Genomic DNA, 12,930 nt, shown 5'->3' on the forward strand with positions numbered 1-12,930 from the left:
CTTAACCCATTTTACGTAGTTCATAGGATGAGGTGAAAAGGACACTGCCTGAAAAGAACAGGAGAGGAATGTACTCTTTTTCTTTCTTAAAATACTTGAACCTCTGAACAAAATCATGAGGCCACATCCATAGCAACATGACACTGAGAGCCCTCTCCTGAAAATGGGACCATTATTTCCTTGCTTCTTGGTTGCATATAGTTTTGCACAATGAAAACTCTACTGGGTAATTATTTGTGGGACTACATTGTTTTGTAAACAAACAGCTCCACCCCCCCCCCAAAAAAGAAATGTGTCTATTTTTATTGGAACTTGAATGAATTTGAGAAAAAAAATTCTACCTCACACATTCTATGATTCTAAGCCAAGGGATGGCAAATGCTTTTCAGCTGCAGGGACACATTTCCTCATGGACAACCTTCAAAGAGCAATATGTCGGTGGCTGGAAGGGTCAGAGGAAAACAAACAAACAAGTGCAGCAACAGATCAGACCCAACCTTAGCACAGTAGACCACACTGCAGCCATGTGCAAGTCAGAGGATCCCCTGACAGGAACCCCTCAGCACCACAGTTCAGATACACATTCAAGACAGGCTAAAGCACTTGACATGGGCCTAGCGCAGTCCCAGTGAGGGATGTGGCACTGGGAAGAGTCTCAGGGATGAAACAGAGAGACTTGCAAGGACTTCATTTGGACCCTGGCCCTGAGGTTTCCCTACTGTAAGTTAAGGTCCATAGCACACAGCAGTGGCATAGGGGTAGAACACATCTTTGTATGCAGAAGACCTGCGCTCAATCCCAGCATATTCCAGTAAAAGTGTGTGTGCTGAGCCACTGAACGCAGGTTATTTTTCTAGATTTTTCTTCACTTTGTCCCCTCACAATTTTAACACATCTGTTTTAGAATCTTTTCTTTCAACATACAAGTTTCTGAGCTTGAGAAATGGAAAAAGCTATTTGTATTCCCTTAATTTTGTGGACCACCTGGAGAGGTTTTTATTGCTCCCACACATGGGGGGGGGGACAGGAGTCCCACGGACAACGATTATTACATTACCATGCAATGTCAAACGGACAGTTCATTGCTCAAGGCATACGCTATCACTGTTTTATTGTAAAACCTGCTCTGCGCCCACTCAGAGTACATTTATTACCTCGCCAATAAAGATAATTACTACAAACAAAAGCTGCCCACCTTTCTCCTTAACCAACAGGGCTTTATAGTTCTGACGTGACTGAGGAAAAACACATTTTACAGTGCAAGACGCAACTTGAGAATTGTTTGAAACCTGCAGACGGTGGGAACTTTTCTTCAGTCAGTCTCTGGCTCTCTGAGGACCATGAAGCTGAAGGACATATTCTTGATTTTGGGGGAGTGGGGTGGGGGAAAGAAGCCAAAAGGTTTAAGAGAGTGATGAGCTTTTTCCTCTGGAGCCTGAGCATGCTGCTTTACGAAGGTGCCTCAAGGACAGGCAGATGAGCATCTTGCCTTGACATAGCTAATCCTCTCATTTCTCTTTGTCTTTCTTTTTGCTCTTTCTTTGGCTTGTGAGCTCACTGAGTTTTTTGTCCAGGCGCCTCTGGAGATGAGCTCTCTTGGCAGGATCCAAGGGCTTGTCCTTTAACCCACTCCCGGCACATAGAGAAGCTTCTTTGCTGATTCTCTGCCGGGCATATGCTTTGGCTTTCTCCCCACAGCCATGAATCTGTGGGAGATAAAGCCATAATATCAGTCTCAAGATGTTCCAGCACAAAATTACGACCTTAGTGAAAACTGCTTATCATAAACTTGATCATTCTTCACAGTCCATAAAAATAAACTACTTCACTTACCGGTGGGTCTTTTAACAACAAAACAAAACAATTTAAAAAATGTGAAGGTCGTTTTTCCCTAAGGAGCAATTAAATAATCATTTTGGACAGATTAAGTATTTCTTCCCAAACTCTAAAAATGTAAGGAAAATCTTTACTCCATCATCCAGTCACCTTTGTCACCCTTGTTGATAAATACTAACATTTCTCTCTTATCTCCAGTCTGGAAAGAATCAGATGAAAGGAGGGAAACCACGAACAATCAAGCCCTTGAATCATAACAAAATACATCATATCTATTGCTAATAAACTGGCAATACCACCACCTCACCTAAGCAGCTTGAATGTCCACAGTGCTGGGTGCAAACAGTGCCTGACTGGGAAAGAAACTGCATGGAAATAGCCATATAAGCTGAAGAACAGAGTATTAGAAATAAGTAAAACAACGCATCACATTTCCTTGTTTCTTTTGTGTTGTTGGGCCCCCTGCAGACTGGCTGTCACAAGTAATGTCTGTAAAGTTCGTAATTACCTAGCCCAGAATAGGAATTTGCCCGGTATAGCTGTGTTATGAAACTGAGTGAAACTTCTCCAATAATTTATTCTCTGGCTTTGAATGGAAAATAAAATTATTCTAAGGAATATGATCAGTTATGTCAGCTGCCCCTCAAAATTTCACTCAAGCCAAGCTACGGGAAAGCCCCCCCAAGGCTGGTTTGTTTGTTTTTCAACAGTTTCTACAGAACTTTGTAGTCTTTGCATTCTAAATCACAATACCTTAGATTCATGACAAAACTATTTATTAATAAACCTGTTGGATTCTTGTAGGTAGTGATTTTCACTCATCTCCAGGACACCAATATCCCCCTCCCTCACTCTTAGGAAGCAGGTTATACTGACTGGTAAATAATCTCCCAACCTTGAGTCATCAGCAAGGCCTGCTTCTTGGCCTAACTGCTGGAGCTAAATACACATTGTATAAAAGAAGGAGCCAGAAAGCAAATCGAGGATGACAAGTGGCAGTAGGCAACATGCAAGTCATCCATGAGATAAATTCTACAAGGCACAAAGATATAAAGGGGCATTGTGGAAGAAAATTAAGTGCAAGGAGGATGAAGAAAGTATTATGGACCCACAAAGGGCTGCCAAAATACCAGATTTAAAAGAACACATACTACATGTATGAAAGAGAAGGGAATAGAGACATGCAATATCTCTGCATTTTAGGATTTCTAGAGACGAAGCTACCACAAGTTGAACGACTTGTAAGCACATCAGGAGGAAAGATAACTAGAGAGACAAGTATGCACATTAATGATATAAACAGGAAGGATAAACTAATGGCTGAAAAACAGCTTTGAAGGAAACTTGTTTTATTGCAGATGAGTGACAAAGTGCAAGCCTGCTGGGTTGCTGGAAAGCAAGATTTATTAAGGTGGGAAAGCACTGAAGCTATTGCTTAGAAGAATTCATTTTAACAAGGAGCTAAAACAGCTGGATTTAGTCCAAAGCTGAAAGAAAATGACAAAACACTCTCAAGCAGTATAAAATGGCAAGCAATTTGTAGTCAGTAAAAAGGTAGGGACTTGATGCGACTATATGGGATCAAACCCTGCAGTCCCTCTAAAATGAGTTCTATCTCATTAACTGGTCCAAAATTCAGGCTAGGATAGATTAAACCTTCAACTCTACATGAATTATACTATGACAGCTGGATAACAGTTGAACTGATTTAACCATTTTTTAAAAATTAAAAATCTCACTTTTAAGTTGACCTAACAAAATACTTTTGTGATTGCATACTAAAGGGGAATACATTCTTCTGCAATACCTTACTGGTAGCTCAGTCAGCAGAACATGAGATTCTTAATCTCAGGGTTGTGGGTTTGAGCCCCACATTGGGCAAAAAGATTCCTGCATTGCAGGGGGTTGGACTGGGTGACCCTTGTGGTCCCTTCCAACTCTACGATTCTATGAATTTATTAATCCAGCCCCCGCAGGGGCCTGTTCACACAATCAGATTTCCTTTTATGCATGCAGCTGCTCCACAGTGGCTAAGAGGGAAAAGAAACTGGCAATTATTTCTGCATTTGCTAGTTGTGCCCTTTCTATGCATTGGAACCAAAGGAACAGATGTGACTGTGTTCCTGTATAGCAAGGGTGGGGAATCTGTTGCCCTCCAGATGCTGCTGGGCCACAACTCCCATCATCGGCTGGGGCCAATGGGAGCTGGTGTCTCACAGCATCCAGACAGCCACAGCTTAGCCACCTCTGCTTCACACTCTTGTTCAGAACCCTGTTCTCTTAATGGGACCACCAGCATGGCAGTGGGGAGGGGGGTCCTCCTGCACAGAGGGCACTGAAATCTGCCTTTAGTTTTTCAGGATCACATCTCCTTTGTGTAGCTCTCTACCAATACAACTCTGAAATCAGCAAACCCTGAAATCAAAACTACAGAATACCAGAACATCTGGAGTATTTACTACATGTTTTTTGTACTCTTTATTTCCTTCATTCACAAATCCTTTGAATAAGATTTTTCTTGATTCAAGCTTGCCTTGAAACACCAGCAAGTGTCACATGATAAGTATATCTATTTAATTTAACACCACTGTTTTGCTGATTTTTTTCCTTGCTGCAGCATGTGCCACAGAAAATATTGCAGTATATACTTTTATTTTATGGTTAGAAAGAAACCCAACTCAAACTGTTGGCAGAATGCCAGTAAATCCATAATCCAGTAAATCTATTTCAGGCACTATAGATCAACATGTCTTCAGCTAGCTACAACACTTTCTCCATGGGATTAAAACCACGTATGATCTACTGCTTCAAATAAATCAGAGGGGCATAAAGAGGACATCTGAAAGCTCTGGTCGTTGGAAGTCAGTATTATTTTCTTGGCACACAGGTCTTTAATGTGCTACATAGAGACATCCATTGGGCAGCTCTAACAGAATTGCAGAGTGAGACATTCCCACCTTCTGTGAGTCCTGGATTGCAATTCGAGTGCAACTCACAACTCACTCCAATCTTTGCTACAGCTGCAGTGATGGGCAAAGGATTACCTTTTGCTTTGACCGACACCTAGAAGGAAGGAGGCTTCTGAGGATAAAGCCTGCTGCACCCAGGTGGGCTGCTGTGCTTTCGGTATCTCTTGTACCAGTGTGACAACAGCAGCTTGGGCAAGAGAGTGAGAAAGGGCTTTGCACAACTTCTCTTACTTAAAGCTGCTCTTGGTGCATGGTATCCCATGAATCTACAGTGTGATGAAGGAGAAAGGGAGAGAAGATAGATAAAAGGCTTATAGTTGAGCAGAACACATGGCATGGCTGGTGTCATATGAAGATGCCTTTTAAAATCATTTGCAAGTCACTCTGAGCACCTCCTTTTTTGGAGGGGAAAAGCAGAGCACAAGTCTACCTAGTTCAGTATGGACTGACTCTCCATGGAGCAGGCTTAAGGCTTGGGCACTGCCTAGCAAGGCTATCCAAGACCTTTTAGCTGGAGATGCCAGAGATTGAACCTGGGACCTTATGCATGCAAGGGTATGTGCTGTATGCCACAGAACAGTGGCCCTCTCTAGCCTAGCACCATCAGCACCTCAGATACACACATTTTCTAGAGCATCATCCTCCTACAAGCATCTGAACAGGTTTGGGCGGGGGGTGAATTTTAAAAGAAGAGAGGTGAGTTGAGGTACATTGTGCCAAGAGGAAATGACTCAGACACTCCGGGGGAAGAAAAAAGACTCTGAAGAATCACATTATTTCAGCAGTGACACATTGTTAAACACAGGTCCTCTGCCCTGCAGTGCTAAGTGCCTGCGTTAAAAGGCCTCGCCTTGTTATTCCAATCAAGGAGATCCATCCTTTCTATCCTCCACACCACGAAGAACAGAGACAGCGAAGAAATGGGGGGGGGGCGCGTATTTTTGTTTGTTTGTTTGTTTGTTAACGGTCTTGAGTGGGTGGGTGAGTGAGGGGAAATACAAGTACACTGTGAACCTCACAGGAAAGAAAGCCATTCTCATATTAGAGCTTGGTGAAAGATTGGAGCGAGATTTCACAGACACACAGAGGCTCATAACAACTAAATCCATACAAAGTACCAAAGGAAGAAGAAAATGCTTCATATTCCTCCTACAACTGTAGGCCAAAAAAAAGCACCTCTGAATGAGTTTCTTTTTTCACTTACAGCCCAGCAGGAGAGAACTTCCCCATTATTAGGATATATTAAGCTGGAGGCAACTCCCCCCTCCCCCCACTCATGGTTCCCTTGTGAATTGAACTGCATGTGCATATTATGCTATATGGCTTTCATAAACCTTGCTCCCCCTCACACTCTAAAAGCAGATTTTCATGTAATCTTTTTAAATTAAAAAATAAAGTAAAGAGGAATGGGAGCAATCCACCCACCAGCGGATTTGCACATGTTCAACTGGCCTTGCGAATGGTTCAAAAGCTCACCTTCCTGTGCCTGGAAGCCTCCTGGAAAAATGGGAGTCTGTGAAATACTTTAAAAAAACACACACAGCCATTTCACACTGAATGAAATTCAAGTCCTGAAGGACTGGGGGTCAAGAAACTGAGCAGATGGTGGCAATGTTTAGCTTACCTGAACCAGGCAAGGACAAAAACATACCTCTGGGATGTGGTGGCTGAGACAGTAGCGTTTATTGCAATGCAGGCAGAGCTGCCCCAGGGTTGTCACACTTGCTTTGCATTTGGGGAAACCACACGTGTTGTCAGCTTTGATTGCAGCAGATATCAGAGCATCAAAATCTTCCTCTGCTGAACCTTCCACTTTGGTTTTAACAGAAGCCTTCCCTAAAAGCACAAGGGTGGGGAGGAGAATCATCAGCATGCAATAAAAGGAGCTTACAGATGAGTTAAGAGTTAAGATGAGCTGAGAGTTAAGGGCTGCTTAGCAGTGGAACAGACTCCTACGAGGGGTGGTGGATTCTCCTTCCTTGGGGGTTTTTAACCAGAAGTTGGATGTCCAACTGTCATGGATGCTTTAGCTTAGATTCCTGCATTGCAGGGGGTTGGACTAGATGACCCTTGGGGTACCTTCCAACTTTTAAGATTCTATGATTTCAACACAGTGTTTTTTCATGGGAATAAAAGGGGCACAGGTGTGTTCATCCAGTCCCCTAGTAAAGCCTGCAAAACAAGGTGATCAGCAAAAACAGAAACCCAGGGAGCAATCGCAACCTCAGATGTATGGAATGGCAGAAGGCTGTCTTCATATGAGAAGAGATGGCTTTGTAAACCATGCAGAAGCAAGTAGTATCACTTGGCTTGATGAAATCCCTACCCAGAATGTTCAAGCAAGATAAACTGGGCAAAGAAGAAAATATGCACACGGAGAGTGTACTCCGCTGTGTTACACAGAACTGAGATCGATACACTAGGTGCTGATTTGCTGCTTCTAAACAGATCCAAGAGCAAGTGAATTCTCTCTGTGTGTGGAGGTTTCCACTTCTCTCCAAAGTTAGCCATAAAAGAAAAGGAGTGTGTGCACATGTATGCATATGAAGCATACACAAACGAACGCACGAACGCACACACCCCATTCTCCTAAACTGGCAGATGGAGATTCTCCCTTCTACGGATCTATTTTTGAGCTGAGAAGTTCTTCCTCCTCACTGACATACTGCCTCTACAAACATGCAGATCCAGGCAATATTATCATTTCACAGTTGATTATACAGCATGGTCCTCCCTTGGGGGTGGAATGGCTGCCAGCTTCACATCTTTTCTTCCTACCTGCACAACGCTCAAAGCAACTGTTCCACGGAGCAAGCTAATCTGAGCCCTGGGTCATTTTTGTCTGCAAATCTCAGTTATTGCTTTTCAAGGGTTGGGGTGGGCAGAGGCACATGTCATATTTCCAAAACCAAAGCCTGGCATTCTCCTGATCCCTTCAAAGGAAACCTATTGGATGAATAATCTCTGTGTCTCAGAACAATTAACTTCAACTGCATTCCTGGTTGTTGTCAAAAGGAGTTGCTTTCAGAAGAAAAGCCTGTCACAGGCAGAGCAGAAGGGGAGAAATGGATTGTAGGCACAAAGTAGAAGCTGCAATCAATTTTTAAAGCCATTCTGGGAGCAGAGGACTCCCATTGCCTGCTGCTCTGGCCTGGAATTTCCCAAAGGATGCCCGAGGGATACATACCCTGGAATGCCTCTGCAAAGGAATTTCAATTAAATATGGGACAAATGAAAGGACAGCAGTGAAGTATCATCACTTTTTCCTTTTAAAAATGCAAATAGAAAAGCTCTGCAAAGGAAGGGAATTTGCTACAGAATGGCAAATCCCAAGATGGTATAATAATGTACCTTTGGCTTCACTTCCATGTTTATTCCCAGTGATTTCCTGAAGGTTTACATTTGGCTCACGACTTTGTTTGGCCCTCTCCTCTCTCTTGGCATTCTCCCTTTGCATCCGCTCCATGTGCAGGGTTTTCAGATCCACTTTCTTCTTGCTAATATGGCTTCCACTCTCCTCACAGGAGGCACGGGTGTCTTTCGAGGGGCTTGGGGGTCTGCAGGTTAACTCTTGTTCAGAGGCCTGGGATTCTTTGGGGGTGCCTGCAGGTCTGCAGGACAACTCTTGTTCACAGGCCTTAGCATCTCCCAGAGAAAAGTCTGTCGCGGTGCCTCTCTTACGGACACTGATGTATCTCTCTCTACCTTCTCCTGTGCTCACATGCTGCAGCCCATGTTCCTCTGCCAGACGGTGGACAATCAACCTGTCATGAGCATTTAATGACGAAGGGAAATCCAGTTGGGTCTCGCTACTCTCCAGAAACTCCAGTATCCTGGCTTCATGCTTACATGAACTGCCCTTCACTACAGTATCCACTGTTGCCCCCCAGGCTGGGCTTTGCACAGAACCCTCTATGGGCCTCTGCCCAGTCCGTTTGGCTGGTTTTCCTCTTGGCTTCCCTCCATCAGCCTTTGGGGCAAGTGGGGTGTTGCACTTAAGTCTCTTTTCTTGGTCACCCGGACCCTGAGAGCTCTTGGGAGCAGCATAGTTATCTGGCACGATGTCATCCAGGTATTCAAAAGCGGTGCGCACCTCCCCATGCTGGTTCATATAGTCCACCAGGCGTTTAAGGAAAATGTGGTTGCCAATGGTCCGAGAGTCACAGATCACAGCCACATGGCGGCGGGCACGAGTAATTGCAACATTTAGTCTCCGGTCTTCAGCAAGGAATCCTACTTCACCTGTATTTCATAAAGACAATAATACAGGCCTCAAAAAAAACAGCATATGGAAAAATTAAGCAGCAGTAGCAATAACAACAGTAACCACCACCACAACAAAATGTATAGTTTCCTCCTAAATTTTCCAGTTTAATATGTTGACCTAAGGATTTCTCATGTTCACTCAGCTCCAAAATGCCAGGACATGACATCTGTTATGAGACACACCTTTAAGGCCAAATGGATATGTCATGGGATCCTATGCTATGGTTTGTTCAAGCTTCCCTGCTATCTTGGTGCCAGATGGCTGTCAGTGGCAGAGGGGTGGACCTAAATCCCAGATTTATCTGTTCACTGGAATAGACACCTGGAGTCTATGCAACTGAAGCTCTCCTCCAATTGAAGTTACCATTCCACATTACAGTACTCAATGAGCAACCAATACCAATGCATGAATAATCCATCGTTGAGTATAGAAAGAAATAATTCATTCATACATACATGAACCTCAACGTGTTTTGGGTCACAAGGGCCCCTTCTGCAATTACCAAAAGGTTATAAGCAACTACATTGATCAATACATAATTAACAAGTATATTACCACAATCTTATTCTTATCACACAAAGGCTAGATGAACTCTGAGGTTTCTTAGGGTGTTGTAGCCTATGCCCAATATATAATCCTATACCTACAGAGATATAGGAACTGCAAAATAAACATAGCTAAACTTTATTACCACAACAAACTACAAGATCAGATGCACTTCAGGTTGATCATTACGAAGACGGACACCATTTTTGCACAGTGAAATATTGCTTTAGTTTTCTGAACTCAGGACCTGGTCCAGTTAATGGGTCCTGCTATCAAGAGCCTAGCAAGGTCTTCTGCTAGTGAAGCGGGCCTTCCCCCCCTTCTCCTGCCCCCACAATGGCTCAGCATTTGGGTGGCAGAACCGCTAGAACAGTGTGGAGGGAAGAGGGGGGAGATTGTTCCATCAGGCAAGCAGAAATGCTTATGTTGACAAAACCATCTCCCAAGGTCATATCGCTGCTTAAGCTGGTCAAATGAATATGAAAGTGAAAATGTATGTATTTCATACATTTATAGCCCAACTTTCTTTCAGTGAGTTAAAGGCTATGGGGAAATAGGTGGAAAGTGTTGTTAAAGATGAAATAACCAAGCATACAGGAGAACAAGCCCTGCTGAAGAGTTCTTTCAGCGGGTCAATAAGGCTATAGATAGAAGTGATCCAACTTAGACTTTCAAAAAGGCTTTTGGCAAACTACCACACCAAGGACTCATAAGCATGTTTAGCAGTCATGGAATAAGAGGTGAGGTCCTTTTGTGGATCAGGAACTGGTGAAGTAACAGAAAACAGTGAGTGTGAATAAATGTTCTCCCAATGGAGGAGTGTAGATAGTAGAGTCTCCCAAGGATCAATATTGGGACCTCAATTCACCAATTAATGAGTTTCATTAACTGATTTACCACTTGCAGCTTCATAACATCATTTTATGCATGATTCAGTTGCAAGTTGCACTGTATCTAGTGTGGTTTGCTCTCATGTAAACTAATTAGTGATGGGAAACTGTAGTCACTGGGACTGAGATCTGATGGCACACTGGTTTATTTTTTGAGGCTATATTAGTTCTGGTGTGTTACTGTAAAAGGGACAAAAATCATTTCATTTAAACAGTGATTGGAGGAGTTTTAGATTGTTACATTTAAGTTACATTACACTTTCTTAAATATCTAAAAGGTACATTTACTATGATTTAGTTAACAGATAAACATGTTAGACTTCAGCTGATGACTTAACTGGTTTGTGAAAATACAAGTAATTAGTCAACTATCTCTTTTAACAAAACCATTTATTTAAAGCTCTACTTATTTTGTGACTTTTTTGTCACAATACTGCTTCGGTTTCATTTGAGAAATCAAGCTGAAAATACAGCTTCATCCCATTTAATTTTTAAGTAGGGGAAGTAGAGTCCACTAAATGGCCAAGAACCAGAAAATTTAAGTTTCTGCGGCTTAATGTGGCACACAAGCCACAGATACCCATTACTGATTCACATCACTGTGATTTGAAGTGTCAGAAGCAGAACAGCAGTAATATTCATACAGATGGTCCAAGCTGATTAACTAAACCTATCTAAAGTTCATGTCTGCAATGGAATTGGCCTTAAGCTATAGGTCAGGATCACATTGTTTCAGCAGAAATTAGGAAGAGAAAGCTCCCACAGAGCCTTGCAGTTACACTTTCCCTTTTCCTAGTTATTGACACAAGTCTAACTTTCATAAAGGTCAGAAGGAAAGATAGTGAATGCTATTTTTCAAAGGCAATTAACTAGCACACATGTGTGAGCCAATGGATAAAAATGACAGACACATATGAGACTTTTCCAGAAGCTATTTCTGATCTCCAATTATTTTCTCAAGGATCTGTAACAACAGAAAGCAAATGCCAAGTTGAGTCAGCTCAGCTGCCTAGCTTGGGTGGTATAGCTGAGTCCCCTGCTCCTGCAGCTAAGCAGAAGACAAGCAGAAAAACAAACATTAAAACCAAATGAGGGGGGCAGGCTTTCGTTGCTACCATCTGAAGACATAGAACATTTCAGAACAGAGCCTGTAGGTACATTAAAGTGTATTAGGTTGCCAATGTGTGCTTAACAAGCATTACCTGGAAAATAATAACAAATCATAATAGAAGAACATGCTGCTATTTGCTAACTTCACTTAAGAACATAGCAGAAAAACAGCAAGGAAAAGTTTTACTGCTTTGACTTCAACAACCTAGTGCCATGAAATCAGAAAAGCGTATGTGCTCTGAGCAGAGCCTACCATGCTCCACTCCCCAATTTTGTTGGGCAGGATGCTGCCAGCTATAGCGAAATATCTGTTGTATTTCCAAAAGGAATACACCTGGGAAATAAGCTAGCTTTGGACCCGCACCCAACAAGTTTTTGGTCAGTTCAGGTTTGCTACAGTGTGGAATTTTTAGAGCTGTGGACAACTGTGTTGTACTCACTATAATAGAGCTGACAGATGACAAGTATCCAGCAATTACCACTGGCTTACCTGAAGGACTACCTGCCTTCTCCAAAGGTGCCTGAATTAACAGTCCACTCTTTCTTAATTAATTTCTAAGACATAATACGGGGTGATTCATAATGAAGTATACAGTTTCCATTTATAGTAAATACTTCATTATGAATCACCCTGTATATTAAGTAGTAATAGTAGTAGCATGAATAGCCATGACAATAATAGCCACAGATTTGGTTTGGTTTTAAAAATCAACCCCCATAGACCACTCTGCCTGTTAGAACAGACCTGGCCCTACTATTGGGCAGAGAGAGGTAGCCGCCGCAGGAGGCAAAGGCTGGTGTGTGGCGATGTGGAATGGAGAGGCTGCCATCTTGTCCTCTGCCTCAGGCAGCAAAATGTATTGGACTGGCCCTGTACTAGAATATGTGCCTAGCCACCAGAGTTTTCAGCCTATGCTTGGAAACACCCATTCCCAGGCCCTCTAGACAAAAAGGAGTGTGTTTTGCCATATAAATAACTTTTCCATTGCGCAGTTAATTATTGAGAATCTTCTGTTCTGGGAAAAGTGGCAGTGGTTCCCTGCATATGGGCTCCCAGCAGTGTGGAAGCCACTTCCATGTGATGTAATACATGCTGCAGGAGTAACACAATCATGTTGGCTAAAACAATTGGGTGATGCCAATGCATTAGGAAATGAACCAGGAGGTAAGGTGCCAATGATTCATGCAACTGGTACTGTCCCCATAGTCATGCTACTCCCAAGTACTCCCCTGTAGGATGTGATTACACCACGTGAAAGCACATCCTTTGATGCCGACAGCATGTGTAGAAGAGGTCAGCACCTTGTTCCAA

General features: G+C 42.8%; 1 protein-coding gene across 1 annotated transcript in view; it reads right to left on the reverse strand.

The window, feature by feature from the left end:
* Window positions 1–908: 908 nt before the first annotated feature.
* The window catches only part of IGHMBP2 (immunoglobulin mu DNA binding protein 2), a 60,922-nt gene continuing 48,900 nt past the window's right edge, over window positions 909–12,930 (reverse strand). The window contains exons 13-15 of the mRNA XM_083571904.1: window positions 8,157–9,047; window positions 6,457–6,641; window positions 909–1,706 (exon numbers count right to left, since the gene is read on the reverse strand). Coding sequence (XP_083428030.1) covers window positions 1,509–1,706; window positions 6,457–6,641; window positions 8,157–9,047 — 1,274 coding nt within the window. The 3' untranslated portion in view covers window positions 909–1,508. The remainder of the gene's footprint in view (window positions 1,707–6,456; window positions 6,642–8,156; window positions 9,048–12,930) is intronic.

The sequence above is a fragment of the Podarcis filfolensis genome (genome assembly GCF_964270895.1).
Source record: "Podarcis filfolensis genome assembly, chromosome: 1".
NCBI classification, from domain to species: domain Eukaryota; kingdom Metazoa; phylum Chordata; class Lepidosauria; order Squamata; family Lacertidae; genus Podarcis; species Podarcis filfolensis.